The 21,576-nt window shown below is 44.3% G+C and overlaps 1 protein-coding gene across 5 annotated transcripts in view; it reads left to right on the top strand.

The window, feature by feature from the left end:
* Positions 1-21,576, top strand: part of cux1a (cut-like homeobox 1a) — a 170,322-nt gene that overhangs the window by 78,405 nt on the left and 70,341 nt on the right. For all 5 annotated transcript variants that reach the window (XM_069184474.1, XM_069184473.1, XM_069184476.1 and 2 more), the window contains exons 4-8: positions 2,354-2,432; positions 8,934-9,071; positions 10,880-11,003; positions 14,929-15,005; positions 16,403-16,469. In XM_069184474.1, coding sequence (XP_069040575.1) covers positions 2,354-2,432; positions 8,934-9,071; positions 10,880-11,003; positions 14,929-15,005; positions 16,403-16,469 — 485 coding nt within the window. The remainder of the gene's footprint in view (positions 1-2,353; positions 2,433-8,933; positions 9,072-10,879; positions 11,004-14,928; positions 15,006-16,402; positions 16,470-21,576) is intronic.

Raw genomic sequence — 21,576 nt, 5'->3', positions numbered from 1 at the left:
CCATTAGCTTTTTAAATATTTTACTCACCCGATCATTGACATTGAGCAGACACTGCCACCCCATGGATGTGAACTGTAATTGAAACAAGTGTTTTTCAAGGGAGCACTATTCTGTACATTTTGAGTATGAAGTTACTTCTCTTAACTGATTTGATAAGAATATGAGCATTACTGATTCTGTACTAAACTAACCTTGATGAAGATGCACAGAAAGTTTTCTGAAATCAATCCAACTATCATGATGGCTCTTCTTCTGGTGTTATATGGGCATATTCAACCATTCGGCTAGTTTAGTATACAGTAAATGCACTGGTGTTCTTTAAGAAAAGATGAGAAGCTATATGTGAGCACTAGTGAGGGACTAGAGCGGTAGGCTGTTGACTTGTTCATCCTATAGAAACATATCGTCACTCTCAGATTTGCTTGTTTCTATAGATTTGTATATAGAAACAACAAATACATTAGTGTCTGTTTTATGTTTTGGACGTTGTGTGTGCATGATATAGTAATAGTAATTATATGTACGTATCTGAACTTAGCTGGGAATTTTACACAGGGAAGTGTCTGATGGAAGGAAGGGGAGGAACTGGTGTGTCTTTTTGTCTGAGAGAGGGGCTGAAGAGTCCAACTGCATCCTGTTGACATATCCAAGTGGAGCAGCGAATGTCCCTACTGTACGGCACTTTCAGCAGAAAGTCATGTGCAAACTGATGTCCTCCCAAAAGAGCTCCTTGACTTTGACTTGTATTGCAAGATGTATAACGAATTGTTATGTGTAAACTGCAGGAGCTTAACGCATGCACCTGTGCAGGAAAAGGATCTTTTTAGGTGCCTTCAGGCCAGACACCCACAGCTGTTTAACCCAACGCAGGTTGTTATTTTTGATAATAAATTACCAGGTACCAGGACACCTATCCATCCATCCATCCATCCGTCCTCTAGCTGTTTCATCCAGTACTGTCGCGGGTGAGCTGGAGCCTATCCTGGCAAGCAGTGGATGCAAGGCAGGAAGCAATGTGGACAGGACATTAGTCCATCACAGGGCACACACGGGCACAAACAGACACACTTTACCAGAATCCTGTTAACCTACCAATATGTCTTTGGACTGTGGGAGGAAACCAGAGCACCTGGAAGAAGCCCACACAAATGCAGGGAGAACATACAGACTCCGGGCAGACGGCATTCCAGGTCTGGTAGTAAACCCATAGCTCCAGTGGTATGAGGCCGCAATGTTGGGCATGGACCCTCATTGTATATGATATTTTAATTATCTTACACAATGAGTGACAAGCTTTAATGGTCTGTTCGGCTGCTGCCACTGGTGCAGCACTGTCATGGCTTGTGTTGATCGAATAACTCCTGGCTTCTGCTCATGGTTTCTTTATCGAAGTACCGGCGAAGCTACTGGAGAAAGCAGTTAAATAATTTGCCCATTAATTAATAATGAGTGTGGCGAAGTGATTTGAGTTGGCTATAATAAACTTTTGGCGAACTGTTGCAGTTGTATTAATGTGTAATCACCCCCACGGCATATGTAATCGTGGAGGGTAATTTCAGCTTGAAACGTGTGCTTTTGGTGTCACTCATGTCTGAGGCCTGGGCTCACAGTGTCTTACACTTCCCCCATTTTTGTGTTCATTTGTTTCTGAAGGACCAGCAGCAACTCTCCGTCAGCGTCTGTTTATCCATCTGCTGTGATCCATTCACAAATTTTCCTCCATCTGCTGTAATCATCACTGCACTTAAATGTTGAATCAGCTCGTTAGCAAACAATTAGCTGTATTTTGAAAAAGTGTTTAAAGAGACTTCTGAATGTTTCTCCTGAAGTTTTGGAGATGGGAGACAGAAGGCGACTGCACACTCTCTGCACACTCTTTCTAATTGGTAATCAGCCATCTCTTCTGTGTTGCCTGCATTAGCTCAGACTACTAATTTGAGCATTTTGAGACATTTGCAGACACAACTGCTCCTTGTATATTGTAGTTCAGGTCACCTTGATATGAAAAGGACATCGCTGCCTTGAATTAAACTAAATCTCTGTCATCCTGAGCAGGGGATATTAAGTGGACCCAACAGATTTCAGTTTTCAGTAGCAAAATGAGAATATAAGACACATCCAGAAGTTGTGAGCAAATATATTTAGAACAGGAGTCAGTTCTTTAAAAAAAAAGGAACAAGCTTGATGATGTTTTGTAATTGTCGTTGAAGATTTCCTAGGATCCTTCAGGAAGTGCCAGTATGAGGCTCTTGTATCTGTTAACTAATGAGAATCACACATGCATACATAGCTCAATGGCCTCTTCTTTTTTGTTAAAATCCTTATGTTCGTTCTTTTGTTTCTTCTTTTCAGATTGACGCCTTGAGCAAAAGAAGCAAAGAAGCAGAGGCTGCCTTCTTGAATGTATACAAGAGATTAATCGATGTCCCAGGTGAGACTCAGACACAGCGGTGTGTTGTCTTTCTCCTCGTTGTGTTGCCAAGTGTGGATGAATACAAGCAGAGAACTGCTTCCATGAGAGTGTTCTTCTGCAGTCGTGGTGCTCCCTGGGAGTTAAAGTTGAGCGTGTGAAGTTTTCCTCAATGCCAGCCATGATGCAGTTTTTGCAACACACACTCTCATGAGAAATATCAAAGCGGAAATCATTCAGTGTGCTTCATTCTAAAAAACAAGTCAACAAATGATTAATTTGCTCATGGGCTGATAGTCAAAAAAAGAGAAAAACTCCCATTTTCACAATCCTCCTGAGAGAAATGAGTGATTCTGAAGTGATTCAAATACTGACATTTCGGCTGTGGAGCCTTCTTCCGAAACGTTGTCTCTTTTCTTCACTTGTTCTTTTGCAGCCTACGCTTGCTGGTGCAACTACTTAATTGTTTTTTGACAATTTACCGATTAACAGATGTCACTTTCAACTACAAAGCTATATCAGAGTGAAATTGTGCACGGTGCCCCTTTGTGCTGCTGGCTGGTCTGAAGCAAGAGAACAGAAATGGCACAAGTGCTTTTGCTGGCCGTTGTGATCCAGGACATCCAGGTCGGGTTTTCACTGTGTCTTTGGGCTTCGGGGTGGCAGGCAGGCAGACAGCAGGGCGTGTTTGAACAGGTCTGCCTGGGGAAACACTCAGCGCATCTGTAAATTATGGCTGTTGTGGTTTGGAGTTCCCAGCCATCCTAAAAAGAGGGGGGGGGGAGTTGATCTACAGTAGACAGTTGCACAGAGCAGCCGAAGCCTGCCAAGACAGATGAGGAGCACCCCAGAGACTTTCTGCCATGCTCTGACGTCAACTTGTCTCTCCACTCGGATTAGCTGTGTGTGTGTGTCCTGTGTCTCTGTCTTCACTTGTAGGCCTTGCCTGCCTGCGTGTATCGTTGTTGTATCTGGCTGAACGTTTGGCACATCCTCTTGTGTCTGTTTGTGTATTTGTGCTGTGGAAGTGTGTGTGTCAGAGCCCTGGCAGCCTGCATCTTTCCTGCTTCCTTCTGAGAATTCCCAGAGTTCTGTGAGCAGAGCCACATCCTCCCACTTTCTCCCGATTTCCTGATTGCCTGATACACACAGCTGCTCCTCAGCTCAATAGCCAGGTCCAGAGGCTCCACTGCCTTATGGGACTCATGTCTAATCACAGCAACAGTGCCCCTGACCTTAGAATCTTTTAAACATCATAGATGTTGAGTTACTTCATCCTGTTAATAACAGCATAAACCATTGTTTCTTAATCTGGGGTGCACTTTGGGTGCCCCTGGAATAGCGAGATGCCCTTTCTGCGGGTGCGAGACATGCCAGATGTTTTTAGTAGGTAAAATCGCAAAACACAAAACAAGTACAGGTACGTAAGTACAGCTACAGTACTTTCACCAAATCTGTATATTTTAAGGTTAATGTAGTGTGTCATTATTTTTAATGTTGCTGTGAAACAAAATAGAATTATATATTGATTCTATTTTATTTAGGAATATGTTTCATTTTATAGTTAAGATATATCTCAGGTTTAAAGAAGTGATCTGCTTCAACACTTTTCGATAAAAGGTGCGAGCACCTATTTTGAGAGCCAAAGGGATGCAAGCTGCAGTCAAGGTTAATAGCTGCTGGTTGAAGCTACTGCAGTTATAACGACATACTGCATGAGAGTCCGGTTCAAATGAGAAAGTAAGGCACTGTGAGCACCTGCGACCACAGTGCCCGTCCCTGCTCCTGCCTCCCTGTCCTGCCCTCACATGGCAGCGGCCCTGGCCTTCCTGCGGCTGTCATTCCCACATGGCCTGGGCGCTGGGACATGGTTACACAGCCCGCCACTGGCCCTTCAGCTCCAGCACACCTCTCTATGGGAAACAGCAGCTGTATCGCAGGCTTGACTCTACTGCGCTAAACCAGCAGTTTATGTCTGCTATCCTGGTGCTTTATTTTTTTTTTTTAAGTGTCTGCTGTATGTTTTCTGTCATGCAGTCTGATTATAGTGATTGAAGAAGGGCGGGTGTCCATTCAGGGTATCCTTTAACACTTTTTGGGTGAACAGTGTAACTAAAACATAAAAACTAAATATTTTACCACTTCTGTTCTGTAAGATATTATGGGTAATTGTTGTTTGCAATTCAGGGATCTGAGTTATAATTATATCAACGATGCTCATATTGCATGAGCCGAGACTTTGTAATTGGAGTAAGATTTAAAATTTTACTGAGAATCAAGGTTGCTGGGATGTTAACAATGGAGAGAAGAGGTTTGGTGTGTTACGTCATGTGGAGAAGCTTATTTTTAAGAATCCTTCTAACATTCTCCTTACATTTTTTATGGGAGACTTCTCAGACAGTTCGCTGTGCTCGATTTGGTGGGCTAAACAGAGATTTCTACCTGAGACAGTTACTACAGTGTGAAATTTATAGGTGCCTGTCTTCTAATCTGGCTCTTTTAAATCATTAAAAGAGGTTTAACATTCTGTGACTCACTGAACTACTTTCCAAAGGCAAGCTGTAGGCATTCCACAGCAGGGAGACAAAAAAAAAACTGAACGTTAAAAAAAAGCTTTTTATTTTTTGTAAAGATGATTGGTGAAGAAGGCTGATCTAATCTGGTTCTTCTTCAAAAGCTCTTTCTGTCTTTAACTTTTTTGTTCTGCTTTTCATTCCATCTCTCTCTCTCGCTTTGGCTGCTGACTCCTGCTGTCCTCACTCCCCTTCTCTGTCCCCTCTCCTCTGTCCCTCTCTCTCCCCCTCTCTCCGTCTCGCTCTCTCTCTCTTCCCGGCGGGGCTCTTGGGGCTAATGTAATCATATGATTACATAATTAACCCAGCTGTCTCATTAAAGAAAATCAACTGGAATTGGGGCATAATTAGTCATACAGCAATTAGTATGCTGATGATGAGCGCTGATGAAAAGGCTTGCCTGGCTGGCAGGGCCTCTGAAGAGACCACCATGGGAACGCATGCTCGTCTCCTGCAGACCACCAGGGCTGGGTTTCACGTGGGGCCATCGCTGCCAGGATGAGATTTACCCGAGAGGAGAAGAGCAGCTTGAGAAGGCAGCAGAGCTCTGCAGGCACAGCGATTCCTGATCACTTGTTAAAGATGGAGTGCACACTGCATCCCTGCAAAAGTCTTTGGCACAGTTGGGAGTTGCTTTTTGTGTATATTATGAGCATTAACAGCTTCCTCAAACCCTCCACTTGTTTTCTGCTTTTATAACAACTTTGCTATTCATACAGCTTAGTTAGGGTGGAAAGTAACCAAGCTTGTTCTGTAGAAATATGAAATTTACATAGATCATAATCTGCAAAAACTAATCACAGCTATTTAATGTGAATTCTACATGCAGTATGAAGTGTTGTGTGATGGATTAACTGTAATTTACCATGCATGACTAGTTGATTAATTGTTGGAAGTTCCTTATCATTAACTTCATCTGTTCTTCTGTATACATTCATAAAGCTTAAAAGGGTACCTTTTGTACTTGTAATAACGCGTCTATCAGAGTTCCCTATTAGTTTAAAGCAAAATGGCTAAATGTTCAGGAGCAAATCACCCTAGAGCTGTCTCTGCATGAAGAAGAAAGAACAGTGCAATATGTCCAAGGCTTCTGTGCAGCTGTGTGGCTCATTCAGGAAAACAGTGATTACAGCAGAATCTGGACAGTACCCAGGCACAGATCTGCCCCCACATCCCTCCTCACAGTGCTGGCTGTTTTCAGAAGATTTTAACTATGACTAATGTACTATTTGCTGTTGTTTTATCTTCTTACGTATTATAATGCTTTGCAGTGTAGTTCAGCTGGGAGGGTGAGAGATTGAGCACGATCTTATTGTGTAGGGCAAGAACGTCTGGTATGCTCCCTGTTCAAATTAAGCCTTTACGCTTATACGGACATCTAATACTTTTCTGGAGCAGCATCCTTGTGACTGCCTGTTTCCCACTCTAGAGATTTAGAAGAACGTGTCTGTCTCTTCTCCTTGTCGCCAGCACTGTCCTGTTTGACAGCATCCTTCAGGCTCAGTGGACAGGATTGCCGAGGATGGCTCCCCGTGCCACTGGAGATGTGGAAGCAGGGCTTCTTCTTCTGCACACATTTCCTCTTGGCTTATTAAGTTCTGACACAGTTCTTCACTTAATGCTCCAGTCAGCTGTTAACACCAAGGAGTGGGGCACTGTGGCCAAGGTGGTCCGCATCGGTTAGTCAGCTTCGTCTCTCTCACAGAAGCCTTGTCTGCACTTCAGTGTAGGACACAGTACAGTCGGAGGATCAGGAGATGACTTTTGATTTTACATGCTGTTTTCTTCTTCTGCTGCTTTTGGCTGTTTTGCCTGATGCTCTTTGTTTTGTTTTTACTTTTTCTTCTTGGGTTACCATGTGTGTTTATCAAAAAGTTCCTGTAAAAATGGGTTCTGAAATGACATCTCCAAGTTGATTATGGGGAGGAGAACCAGTGAAGGAAACTGATTTTGTGTAGTATGTTGTTATCTCATTGGTGGCTTTTAGTGTGTGTGAGTGCAACACTTGTACTAAATCGCTCACTCTGCTCCCTTTCATTTGACAGTGACGAGCCTTTTGTAAGGCTTCATTGTAGTTAGCATTGCAGGATCTTTAAGTGGAAGCCATTTCCAGAAATCATGCAGAATAGAAGCAATCAGACATGATACCAACCGGAATAGAAATCGCACAATGACAATTTAACTTCTCTGAAATAGTGTACTAATGCTTTGTATTAAGTGTGCACCTGTAAAGACTCTGGCTGGGCTTTCCCCTTCTGTTTCTGTTCATTCTTTTCTCCTCCTGTCATTTTCAGTTCTCTTCTCCAGGACAAAATCGAGCAGTTTTTATTCATGATGTGGGCAAAAAAAAAAAGCATCTGGGCCACAGTGGCAGTAAAACATAAGTTCATCTTGTTGCCATGTGACAGAAATGCATTTCTAATGCACTGCTGTATCAGCACAACCACAAGATGCAAAGAAAAGTTGCTATAGATAGCACTGCTCCTGCCAACAAGCACTTCGCCAATTAGTCATTGAATTGCTAATGTTTGAAGAAGCCCAAATCGGGGGAAAAAGTGGACTAGGAAATGAGATGCTAGATGATCCTTAAGAAAAGAATAATTTGGCACAGATTATGATTTGGATAGATCATACCATCTCAAGTACATTTTCTTGATGCTCTTGATTTTGTTTTTGCTGAGCTCTTCCTTATTTTAATCAGCTGAGTTGAGATGTTGACACATGGCAACCTTGAGAATATAACCCACGATTAAATGCAGGTCTGTGCGAGAAACTGCACATTTCTAAAAAGTTGTGTCAATGCCTGAAGATTTATAATTGCCGAACTGTTAGATCAGTTTTGGTGGGATTAGGAAATGCTGTAGGGGTTTTATTAAAAAAACAGGAGGGAAGTCTGTCTGTTTTTCTCAATGGAGCCCAGTTAGGTCAGTCTCTCTCTCTTCCAGCATTGTCAGAGGCTGTTGAGGTTTTGGCAAGTGGAAGAGTATTGTTGAAGTTACTGTGGCCCAGACATGCTCTGATCGTTATCTGACTCGTTGGGTAATTAGTAACTTCTTAAACATGGTAATAAAGACTGAGCCTGGGAGGTGTCTCAGACATCTTCTGTCTCTCAGTGCTTCGAAACAATACCCTTTTTCTGTAGGGGGTGAACTCCTTTCCAGCTGCAATGGTCAGGTAAAGCTGAATGAATGAAGTGCGAGGCCTTGTAGCATCCTGATCAAGACCAACACAGGCCCGGCCATAATCTCTGCTCAATTCCAAACATCCTTCATCTTGAAAGTGAACAAGGGATTTTTGGAAAGAAAACCACTGTAGAGTTTTCACCTGTGTCAAAGCGGTGCAGATGGGTGTCTTTGGTGTGAGCAACATGTTTCGTAATTTGAAATTTCTAATGTGCTAAAAGGCATCTTTTTGTGCTACATAAAAGTGGATATAGCTTACATTGTTGGAAGCCTTGGTTTACCTTGATTTAGATGAATCAATTACTGTGGTCATGAGTTTTGAATAGTGACAGAGAGAATGAGATTGTGGGTACAAGCGGTGGAATGAGGTTTCTCCATGGGGCAGCTGGGCATTCTCTCTGTGACACAGAGATGAGCTCAGCAGTATGGGAGAACCTTGCAGTGCAGTCGCTGCTCGACCAGATCGAGAGGAGCCAGCTGAGGTTGCTCAGGCATCTAGTGAGGATGCCCCTCGGAGGCCTCCCACTGAAAGAAACCCCAGGGCAGACCCAGGACATGCTGGGGGATTATACATCTCTGCTGGCCTGGGGGTGCTTGGGAGACTTGCTGGAGATAGGAAGTCTGGTCTGCCCTGCTCAGCCTGTTATGACCCTCCCCAGGAGTAAGTGGTTAGAAGATGGATGGATTTTTAAAACTTCTTTGGTGAGATTATAGAAAAGCAGTGCGGATGCAGTGTGGGGCCTTCACTGCGGGTGTGTGTCTTTCAGACCCGGTGCCTGCTCTGGAACTCGGGCAGCAGTTGCAGCTGAAGGTCCAGAGGATGCACGACGTGGAGACGGAGAACCAGAAGCTGCGCGAGACGCTGGAGGAGTATAACAAGGAGTTTGCAGAGGTCAAGAACCAAGGTGAGAGAGGCCGTCGTGCAGCTCAACCCAGGAGAGCCTGTGCTGAGAGAGTAGTTTGGGACGTAACATTGGCTAAATGCGACCGAGGTCACATGGGTTTGACTTGGACTCGGGTTTTAATTGATCAGCAGTGCCCGACCTCTGGCGTCCTGCCCTGATGGAACTAAGATGATAGGATTGTCAGGAGGAGCTGTCTCAGTCCTCTACTCTGTACTCTTGCTCTGGTGATTGCTGACCTGCCAGTGCCCATTTCTTTGATGAAATAGCAGGGAAAAATACAGTTGGGGGAGCAAAACAGCAGTGAGTCAGAAGGAACGCATGGGAACAGGAAACAGAAAATGACCGGAAATGGTAGCTATAAAGTGAGGCTGACGATCTCCTCCACATCGCTGCAGAAAACGGCGTGTTTGCATCAGAAGCCCACAGGCTCCAGTGGTTGGCCATCTGTGCTGTAGAGCAGCGTGAGGCAGCCACGGCAGTGGTGCTTTTCCCTGGCAGCAGCCTGCCCTGGAAATTCATTGTTACATGTTCAGAGACAGGAGAGAATCACATCTGCCCCCGAGTCTGTTACAGGATCTCTTCAGGATGCAGTGGGGAGGGAGTGTGTCTGTAAATCCCCACCCGCGGAGAGCTAATTGAGCCAACTCGATAGCGGCAGTGTTATATTTTGTTATTGATTTTTGTTTTTGCCTTTTCCCCTCCCTCCTGTCTGGACTGTGGAAATCCCCCCCCCCCCCATCCCTTTACACTCTTCCCTGCTGAGGCCATTGATCCTCTGCAACCTAAACGTTTAAAGTTCAATTTAACAGTTAAGGAGTAAAAAGTCTCCGAAGGGACTCATTGCCATTGATTATGTGTCAGGGCTGAAATGCTGGAGTTTAAATCACTGGGAAGGGGAGGGGAGAAGAAAAAAGGCAGTGAGCGGATCTGAGAGCTTTCATTCACAAACAGGCAGCACAGCCCTCCCTGCCTCTCGCCCCCCTCTCCTGTGTTTCTCGTACTGAACCTGCGCCTGCGGATCACATACAGGCCTCCGCCGCCCCAGACAAGCGCTCCGCCTTGAAAGGAGGGTGACTGCCGCTGAACAATACCGACACTGAGCCGTTTGTGTCTCAGCCCGAGTCTCTCCAAGCAGAGATCCTGCAGTGTTTTGTCCTCTTTCTCAGGCTGGGTTAGCTCCTGCCAACCATTTCTCTGTGAGTTTGTTTCATTGTTCTTGCACTTTGCAACGAACCGATCGAATGCCCAAGGAAATCTCGGAAGTGTCAGTGTGCTCCTGTGGGTTCACGCTGGGCGATTGCTGTTAACACAGTTCTGCCGCTGCAGAGAGAAAGGGATTTTCATTTAGAGCACAGTATCTTGTTGATGTCAAAGAGACGAGTCATATTATTATGAGACTGTTTCATTAAAGTCATCATCTGCTTTTTTTGATTGAATCTTTGAGTAGTAATATCTGCAACTTAGTATTTTTCTCCACCTAAAAACCTTGAGCTGCCATGCAGTTGCTCACTGTAATTCCAGTAATAAATCAGCAGGTTCAGATTGTATAAAAATGTCTGGCAATTAATTGATTGCGGTTATTGATGGCAAGCACTGCAAGGAGTAATTGCTAAGTGTAAAACCACTATAGACTTGAAGATGGATGTCTTCAATAAATCCTGATCTCGTTAGGTCATGGTGGGGGGGTTGGTCTTGGCTGGGTCAGCCTTTGGAAGACCCTACCACAAGTCCTTCTGGACTGCAGAATCACCCGTGATTTCTGCCTGACATAGGTGTTATAATCATCTCCCCTCTCTCTTCTGGGGCAGAGGTTACAATCAAAGCACTTAAGGAGAAGATCCGGGAGTACGAACAGACTGTCAAGAACCAGGCGGAGAACCTGGCTCTGGAGAAGGAGCAGCAGCTTCACAATGACTATGCAGAGAAGGAGAGGTGAGTGAAGCCCCTGGCCTGCCCGCCCACGCTGTCATACATGCAGGTAGCCGAAATATGAGCTGGACAGAAAACATGGGAAACACTGAGCTAGAGCAGACTGCGGATGAAAAAGACTTTGGTGTTTTATGTTGACACATCATTTACATCATCTACACAATGCGGAGATGCAATAGAAAAAGGCAAACGTCCGTCCTAACAATGTTAGGGTGTACAGCTGAGAGCATAGAATTTCAGTCAAGGGGTGTTAAAATTGTCCGATGCTCTCGAAAGGTCTCATTTAGAATAGTGTGCTGAGAATAGGAAGCAGTGTTTCACCCTCGGTGCGGGAGAAAGGAACAAAGTGCTTCGTTGAAACCAGGCTGTACCACATTGTTGCAGCAGCAGTCCCGTAGTCCTCTACCTAGAGTTAAGGCCTTGTGGAATGGAGGTTGCTGGTTTGATTCCGAGTTGTGTTCTCATCTCCACAGTTATTCCTATAAAACAAAGAGCCATTTACTTGGGTCTGGAAGGGTGCGACTTGGAGACGTGATGGTCTAGAATTGCAGTGGGTGTGTCCCCAGGGAACACTCGGCGCTTGGATCATGGTTACACAACTCCTTACTTTGGTCAGCTTTGTAAAACCACTAATCTCCCTGTAAAGCATTTAATTCCGTAATGTTCTTTTTCTTTGGGTCATAAATCTCCCTCCATAACTTGAAGATATCCCTAATTCCGGCTCGGCCGTCCATGTGGCCTGCCTCGGCGATTGACTGGTAATGCTGGTCTTGTGAGGCACGCTGAGCCGCTCTCACCCAGTCTGCCCCTCGGCTCGGCTCCCAGCCCTCCCGCAGAAACGTGCTGTCCCCTGTGGTCAGCAGGCCAGGTCCCCTGTCAGTGTCTAGGACAGCTGTGTCCCAGAAATAAAGGAATCTGTATTGTAAAGAGGTTATTGAACGTCTGTATCCTTAGAGCTCAGCATTTCTATAGATTGCAAATGAGCAGTTGTGTGTCCAAGTATTCAGCTCTAAGCGTGTTCTTTTGTGTTTTATTTAAATGGTTAATGGTGAATGACTGTGCTGGGCTGTTATTCATTCAGTCATTTATGCTAATAGTCTGCAGTCTGTTCCCTGGGCTTCCTTTTTCCACTGTTCGCATGTTCATTTGGGAAACTCAAAGATACTAAAAATGATGTAAAAATGTGAACAACTCAACTCGTGCAGAATTGACGATTTCTCAAATTACTGCCCAAGATATGCACTGTCACTGGTGTTACCAACAGCAGGTTATTGCAGAATTCAGTCTCTGCTTCAGGAAACCAGTTTTATAGTTTGAAACCTCTTTTTTTTTGCTTCACCAGTTCACCATGATGAAATGTAGGGTCTTGATGCAGTCTTTATAGATTTTAAATCTTGTTGGAAGGTCCTGTTAATCATTGTTCTGTAACGGTTTCAAACAAATCTGCTTTAACTTGCTCTTGGAGCAGAGCCCATTCAGAGCAGACTGATTTATCAATAGAGAAAGCCGGTTCTTTATGGGTTAGTGGATTCTTGCATGTTGGGAAGCCTAGTTCATGTGACTGATTGTGACTGATGTTTTGACCAGGAACAGATAAACATTACAGTAAACAGAAACCCCATAGACGGCACCACCTGTTTTTTCTTCAACATGTAGTTTGCCACAGGGGCTCATTTCACCCTCACCCTCTCAGGCAGTGTCTGTCTGCTTGCCTGCGTAGGGTTCAAGATTAGAAAAGGGGGTCTCTGGAGTCTCTGTCAGGATTTCCTGGTTCCTGGTTTCGTTTGGCGCTCCCTACAAAGCCCCCTGTTTGTTTGGATTGTCTTCAGTGAGCTCGCCAGGCAGCTCACTGCCCACACTGCTCTTTCAGGAGGTTCTTGAGCGAGGACGTGGGTCTGTGACTCACCTGCTGCTCAGACGTGGCCCTCTGACTCTGTGAAGTCTAACTGGAGGGTGGGGATACTGCTTGCCATCTTCACAGAAGAGTGCCTGACTGGGGGGCTTGGTTTGCATGGAAAGAGAGCCAGCTGTGTGGTGGGTTTTCTCTCAGTGACCGGTGCCTCAGTATTGCTCAAGACCTTGACAGCAAGACAGAGCACCATTAAGAGAACCGAGTGGTCTGATGGGAAGACCACTGGGCAGCTCTTGCAGCACAGGGAACGACAATTCCCTGGTGTCCCAGTCGTCAACTCCGTTAAGAAGAGTTTCACAGTCCAAGCCGACCTGACATTTTCAGGTATTGAATGGATATATTTTATTCTTTCGCAGGCTTCATTCTTTTCTCACCTTTTGCTTTATGGATCTGAAAATTTAAGATTGTTTTTTGTCATTGTTTCTAAGATGTTTTTTTTCCAAAGTCACTTCACTTCGAGCAGAAGGCAGGAGAGGGAGTTATAACTGCTGAACATAACAGAAAGCTGCACTGTTTTTCTCACCCTTTGGCAAATACAGTGGTGCCCTGACACAAAGCAAATTAGTCTAAAAAACCAGGGCAGTGTTGCTTTAACAGCCCAAATAAAATAACATAGACCTTTTGTTCAATTTCTCCGTAAGTCAACAACTATATCAGCAAGACAGAAAAATAAGTTCATGTGTCCTGTGTTCTTAAAGTTCATGTGTCCTGAGTTCCAACTCCAAGTGTTGACCTTAACAATGCGAAAGAGTTTTCAATGGAACCATAACCTGACTTTTATTCTCGGTATTAAGTTAACTGTTTTGGACATACACACAGTCAGGATGCACTCACTACACTTTCCAAAATCTGACAGCGCCTCAGTTGGGGTAAAAAAATCTGGAATGTGCTCTGAATGTGAAATGTATTTTTGGGGAGAATAGACTACTGGTTAAGATGTAGTGGCAATTTCTTTTGATCCTCCCTGATCCCTGAGTTTTTACACCTCCCCGTTCTCTTCCGTTCATCACATTCCTGCATTCTCTTCCACACCTCGCTCTTCCCTTCCCTGTCGTGTGGATGTATTATTAAGGCCTTCTCCTGCAGACTCCTTATTTAGTAATGAAGCCTGTTTATGACACCTCTCAAGACGTCGGCTTTTCTTCTAATGAGGAGTTTGTGAAAACAGTGCTTGTCGAAGGGGCTGTCTTGATGAGTTATTAATATCCCACACCGACAGGCAATCCAAAAACTAAAGTATTTTCTAAGCTGCAGTCAAAAGAAACCAGTCTGGGGAAGAAAAAAAGGTTGTTTTTCTGTGTAGGAGCCATTGTGGACATAGGTTGTGTGTTGTGATGGCTGAACAGTCCTGCAGAATGCGTTTGCACCAGAAAACTGTCTGATCTTCCATTTTCAAATTGAATTGATTCTGTCTTTCTTTATCTTCGACGTCAGTCAAGACATCTGTAGAAATACAGAAGGATGATAAATATTCTGGTGACTGTCTTTATTCTTCTGAAGGTCTTTAAATCATGACGGTAGTCTTCTCAGCTTACCATTTGCTTCCTGACTCAGTTTTTGAGAAATATCAGGCAAATGTCAAACATGGAACCATATGATGTGACTGTGATTCTGTAAAGTTTAATGTTGGTATTTCAGGAGCTTTCATTTCTGGAGCTGTTTTCGAACTTGACTGCCAAAGAGCTTTTACGTGCCAAGATTTACGGATTGACTGATTTTAACAAAACATTGTAAATTACACTTTAGCAGGCCCCCTTTTTGCACCGGAAACAACTTTGCTTAAATAAACAATTCAAAAGCGTCGGCCTGTAAACACTTCTCTATACGTTTCGGGAAGTGATTGAGGTTTCTCTCAGGTGTTCTGACACATTAAAGCTGGAGGACGTGTGCCCTTGAAAAGGAAGAGTCTTCTTGTGGCTTGAAGAATTGTAAATCCCGTGATCATGAGAAGTACCGTATTTTGTGAAGCTTGCACAGAATTACAGTCTTCACTGGGGTTCTGTTTTCTCCTTTCAGAAAGCTACAGGAATCCCAGGAGTCACTGGCCTCCAAGCTGGAAGAGGCAGATCACAAGGCCCAGTCACTACAAACAGGTACAGAATACACTGAACGAGTTACTGGCACCTACCAGCCAGGAGAGCACAAAGCATTGTGACCATTACACCTAATCCTCTAGAGTGCACCAAACAGCAGCAGTACGAGTCCTGCTTCGCAGATGTAACCACAAGAGATTTATAAATATGATTACACTTGTAAATTTATGATTCGTACTGGCCTGGCCTTAGAAGTTTCTAAATCTCTTTGTATGACAAATAGCATGCATCAAAATATCCCTCGATATTTTTATTTTATCCAGAAAATGAATGATTTAAAAAAAAGCTGTCTGAATGTCAAGACCTTTACACAACTCTATATGACGGATCCTCTTATTTCTGATACTCTTGCCATTTGTTGACCAATCCACAGAAATGGGAACTTAACCCTTAGGCCCTCTAGTTTCCACAGAACTTTTACTTTTTTTAAACTTTAATCAAAACAAAGTTTTGGTGGTAAAAAAGCAGCTGGTCCTTAAACTGACATAACATTGATTTTTAAGTGTGTTAGTTAATACACTACAGCAAGGATATGCATGGCAGAATATCTTCTCTATAACTTCCTCTTGGTTGTTCATATCCTGCTGTGTACAACTGCTGATCGATTGATGTTCGTATAGTGACTCTAATCACAAGTCAACGTGGCTCGACTAGTAAGGGCATTCGATGGGATTGGAGTTTGAGCTCTGTGATCCAGAGCTCCGCAGCTCCAGTTTGGGTCGTGTCCTTAGACAACTGTGAATGGAATTTGCCACCAGGGCAGGGCAGAGAGCAGTGGACCAGGGCTCTCTCAGCTGCCACCTGTCGGGCATGAACAGTGAGAGGCGCTCTGTTCTTCCAACTGGAGGAAACTCTCCTGTCAGCTTGCCATGTGCGAGGGGACACAGGAAGAAGGGCTTATTGAAGGAGCAGGTCACCTGTCTCGTTCTCTCCTGAATGGGTGCAGGAGTCATTGCCAGAGCTGTCTTCAAAATAATACAATTGGCAATTATGAAATGTTATTCTGAACATTACAAAACAAAGAAATATATCTTTATTTGAGGTTTTTCAGAAGTTAGTAATGAAAACCAGTAATGGTTCTATAACTTGGTGCAAGAATGTAGATTCATACCAATAATCAGTTCTTGAGGCAATATGTTCTTCTTGTTGACGAGCATCTAAGCTGCTTTCTCAAAACCAGAATCTCTGGGGTTAATTCTCATTATGAAAGTTCAATGACAAACAGTAACTGTGCTTTAAAAGAGCCAAGAGCAACATTAGCTTTCCTGCTTATTGAGTCAGGATATTTGTCAGAGTGAAAAATTCACAATTGTGAAGGGGTCTGGTTTTGTCAATCCTTGAAATGCATATCAGAGGGCTGTTTGTCCTGTACTTTAAATGGTGCATTTTTTTTTCAGCACTTGAAACAACTCAGGCAGAGCTTTTTGATCTAAAGACCAAGTACGACGAAGAGTCCACGGCAAAGTAAGTTTACTCTCCTCCCTGCTGTCCTGCTGTGTAACTACCTTATGAACTGTTGATTTCAATTTACTCCATTTTATGTTGTTGTTGTTACATATTACACCTAGTCAGTATTTCCCATTCGTGGTACTTGCATACTCTTGGGTTTTCTGGATTTCCAAATGATCTATTAATAACTTAGGTTGATTGATACCTGTGATTGAGGTATTTTGCTTCGTTAGAAGTGTTATGATTGTGGAAGGCTCCTGAACCGCTAGTGTGAAGTCTATATTCAGTGCTAACTTTCAGTGTTTTATATTAAGTGAGCAGGTGTCTGGATTTGGAGCAGTTGGACCCATGCAAGGATAGGAATATTTATTATGGGAGTGTTTGATAAAAGCGCAACTCCCACCAGTTAGCACAACAGTAATTGATGACCTGTTAAAGAGATGTTTGACTGCTGTAAGGCGTTTGACCAAGCTGAGGACTGACTGAGAAGAGCTCTTCTTGACCACATTTCTTGGCAGCAGTATGCTTGCAGCAGGGCGTTTGTGAAACCAAGGGCTAAGTGCTGAAAACTAGCTGAAAGAAAAACGATCTTGTTTAAAAAAATGGTTCAGGCTGCAGGTTTAATAAGGCTAGGTGATGATGAACCCATCTGGAATGAAAGTGTGACAGCAGTCAGACAGGGGTCCGGGAATCATGAGCAGGACCCCGCGAGTGGAGGGGTGGGCAGGCAGGGCAGGTACGTGCAGCGTGGAGGGCCGGCCTGCGGAGCTGTGTGTGGGAGCCGCCTGTGCCTCTCGCTGCTCTCCCTGTGGTTGGGCGCGAGCTGTAATTTCCATGTCGAGCTGTCACGCAGGAATGCTGCCTAGTGCTGAGCCTGCGCCCTGGGGCTATTTTGGTGCTTACCACCCAGCGCTTGGAAGCGGCTTAATTACAGCTGCAGTAACCAAATGAATGGAGGCCCTTGCCAGCCCCACTTGTGCTGCTTTTGAAGTGAGCAAGCCCCATGTCAGCGCGGCACCGCGGCTGCCGGTCCCCACGTTACCGCGCCTCGCCGGGGGTCCCCCGCCGCTGTCAGCCCCCGAGAGCCGCCGGCTCGTCCCTGCGCCCCTTCCCGGTCCGGCCGGTGGGATTCCGTCCCCGAGGATCGTGCCATTGGCAGTCAAGAGCGAAATGTTTACAGATCGCAGGTTTGCACACGTCCATGCGTGGAAAACAGTGGCAACTCAAACAGTGTCAGGGACAGTCTTTGATTCTAAGGTTTCGGAATGAATGAAGTATGTCCCATATGTGCTAAGTGATTGGTGCAGATACCTTTAGATCACATCTATGCTGTGTATCGGGGGGATAAAAGGTAAACATTTGTGTTTCTTATACAGTGTGCTTCAGAAATGACAGACCTGACAAATGGGTTTGATTGACTCTGGCTGAGCTTGAAAGCCAGCTGTCTCTGACCAGCAGATGTAGGAATAAGTTCACTCATTTTCCTTTCAAACCACACCCTAGAATAGTGATGATCAAATACCAGCCCTCCTAATCCGCTGCAGTTCAGTTCTGTGGTATATTTAACTGTTTAATCCGATAATTGGACTAATTGCCGTTTAACCAAACAACAAACATGTTGGTTTCTTATGGTGGAATTCACAAGACGTTCCAGGATTGTACTGACCTACAGCAAAGATGTCCACCACAACCAGATGGTGGAAAAACAGAAAGCAGAAAGCACTGAGTTTGGATTGTCTATTTTATTTCCTCCTGTTATCAGAGGAGTTGCATGCAGCATTAGTAATCATTTAAAGAGGTTTGCTTTAATTAGGCATTTCACACTTCTTTTTTGCCATACATGTGTTTTCCAGCTTGCTTTGCACACAAAGAATCACTCAGTATTCACTTGATGGTTAAGCGTGAATCTCCTGTCACATGTCTTTTGTGTGTGAGGACCTAAATCGACATACCAGTGAGATTGAACATGAGGAAGGTGATGTACGAGGGTTTTATCATGTCCTCGGGACCTGCAGTCTTTCTCAGTCCCATCTCGTTCAGATTGCCCAAGATACAGCTGTCCATTGACATACAGAGCTGTGTTGAAGCATCACACTGCTAGAATAGCCCCTTGTAGTCGCTTTACCCTCACTGTAACAAAACACAGAATTGCTGCCAAACGGCTTGATATTTATAGACCTGCTTTATTTCCCTGAATGCACGTCACTGAAAAACAGCTAGACTAAACACATAGCTCCCTGGACAGTCCAGTAGGCTTCTCATTCTAGCCCTTACTATCTCTGTTTAGATGACCGCTGGCTTGGCTCAGGTGTTGAAGTGATCCAGGTGACCTGTCGGTACTCGGGCAATATTGAAATGAACAGAAGCTTTGTTAGAAACCTTCATGTTTTGCTTCGTAATGCGAACGGTGTGGTGATGAGACCCAGACTGGCTGTCAGAGTGTGCAGGAGGGTGGGTTTTTTAGCTGTCCATCAACAGGTGAAGGTGCCCACTGTGCACAACAGGGACCCCTCGTTCAGGCTTGGCAATGCAGGGCACACTGTCAGGTGTGGCCACTTTTACTTCTGCCCAGCGCTCTGGTGAACGCATTCACATCACTGTTGTAGTTGAATATCAGTTGCAAAATGTCCTGCCTGTAACCTTAATAAGGAGCTTTCCAGCTTTTCCTTATGCTGGTTTGGTCAATTTCCCCCTCTTTTCAGTGTTGCTGACAGGAGTGTTGATTGTAACAAAGGCATTGTTTACCCCAGTTCAGATCTGCAGTCTCTGTGCTTGTTTGGAAAACGGTGGTTCTAGTGCCATGAACCAAGTTTCAAAGTGGAAATTTCCCTCATCCTTCCCCAGCTGTTAAAATCCATTGTTTGTTCCTGGTTTCTGCCTTTGAAATACATATATGGGATAATTTGGATGAGCATTTGAACTGCACCCAGCTTCAGTTTCAGTTCTAGCTAGTCAGCATTGGCAATTTAAACACTTTTACACACGCACTTAGAGAATATGTGCTGCTTAATATCTATTTTGTGTGTTTCTTTAACTGTGTTTGACAGTTCCTTTATGTGACGTTTTGAGCAAGATTTAGAAATGCGGTCCTGTAAGAAACAACACTGTTCTGTGCAGTACAGATTATGTTTCTGTGTGAAGAATGGAGTTTCACTTAGATTTAAGAGTAATATCCACTTTCAGGAAACGGCAGTGGCTTATACTAAAAGCAAGACAGGATTCAGAATGTAGCTGTGTCTTATTCCTTAAATGATGCTCATAAAAAGGTTTTAGAAAAATGCATATTCTTTGTATGTCAGTTTTCAAGTATGCTTTGCAGAATACTGCATTCTAGGTCACAGTTTTGAATGATTTATAAATTTGTATAATTTAGCTGACTCTCTTCAGTATCAACATTGAGGACTTTTGTTCTGCAGACAGATACAGATTTGCATATTTATAAATCATTCAAAGCTGTAGGTCAGAACACAATATTTTGTGATGTGCAGATGAAAACAGTTAAGTAGGTGTTGAAGCTGTAATGTGTTTTTTAATGTGTCTCTGGATAGTGCTCCTCTCCAAAGTCTGGGACACAGAAAATGTCTAAAGCACGTTTGAATTGCTCAGCAGTTTGTCAAGAAGCGACACCTCTAGACCCCAGTGGGTTTCAGAGAGCCATTTGCATCTGGCCTTTCGGGGTTGGATCATTCTCTGTATGCTTTTCACAGCAGCTCTGGTACCTGCTGTGTTTCATGGTGATGTCATCGTGCAAACAGCTAACAGCTAGGAGGCACTTTGATTGATGGGCCCCCACCACCACCACCTCTGCCATTGGTGTTCAGTGCAGAGGAACTGACGGACTCTTTCCAGCGCTCAGCATGTTACAGGAGCAATTCGTAGCAGGATTTCCACTGCCATGGGCTGCAATCAGAAGAATTCCAGTGTATTTACTTTTGTTAAGTATAGAAACAACTCATTTTACTGTAGGAAATAATAGGCTGTATTTCTCTGTAGCCCTACCTGACGCAATAGTCTGTATCTGTAAGCTGCTGGACACATGTTACATTATCTTGGCCACATTAGGTTAGCAGCCTGACATTAAATGAAAGCAAAACTGCCTTTTGAAAATAATTTTTCGTAGCCTTCCTTTACATTTGCCGTAGAACTCAAGCTGCGGATTCTGTTTATAATGGAAATCCCGTGTGCTTGAAATAAATTTCAGTGCCCGACACCTATTTTGCACTGAATAGAAAATCGAGTTGCCTTTTCCTTTCCTTTCCTTGTTTGCGTGTTGCCCGTTGAAGGTGCTCGCGAGGCCAGGCTGTACTGGAATGTACCGGGGCCGGGGAGCTGTTTGTTGGGGCTGGCTGGCTGCTGGAGATCCCCTCATTAATAAACACTGCCGAGCCAGGCACCTCCCCCTCCCCGCCGCACAGACAGAACGCCTTGTACCTCATCAATGGATCCTTGTTCTGTCTCCAAGGGCTAATTACGTTTCAATTGAAACGAGTCATGGAAAACATTCCCCCACCGCGTGCTTCCCCAACAAGAGCCTTTCAGGAGCCTGGGCTCTGACTGTACGGAGGCTCTCCCCGGCTGTGGCAGAGCCATCGGGATTTCTGCATCTCTGCCTTTGCGCTGCGGAAGAACAGAGAATAGAAAAGAAGATTCCCTTGCGTGCAATTCTGAATACATATAAAGGATTTGAAGATTAAAACCCCCAAACCGCTGATCCTCATACTAGACACAAATTGGAGAAAGGGGGAGCCTGTCTGTCCTGGTTTCAGCGTAGTGGACAGAGAGGGGAATGTGCCTGAGTGCTGAGTGAGGAGGGAGCAGATTGATGTCCCACTTCTGCACAGAGCACTGCGTTGATGCAAACTGAGAGCGCTGTCCAGATTATTATTTGTGCTCTGCCTGTAAGTGAAAAAGAAATCAAACTTTTTTGTTATCCACCATGAGAATGCACTGAAAATTAAAAAATAAACATTAAAGAAAGCAGCCCAGAGCTAAATAGAAGGGAAACGGTGGACTTTGATGGCCGAGGAAGAAACGTTCCCCCTCCCGTGTATGTGATATAGGCATCCCCAGTGCTTTACCTTCCCCGAGCGTTAAGGCCTCACACTGTAATGGAGGACGAGAG

This window comes from Lepisosteus oculatus, chromosome 26 (genome assembly GCF_040954835.1).
Source record: "Lepisosteus oculatus isolate fLepOcu1 chromosome 26, fLepOcu1.hap2, whole genome shotgun sequence".
Taxonomy (NCBI): Eukaryota; Metazoa; Chordata; class Actinopteri; order Semionotiformes; family Lepisosteidae; genus Lepisosteus; species Lepisosteus oculatus.
This window is presented reverse-complemented; position numbering and strand designations above follow the sequence as displayed.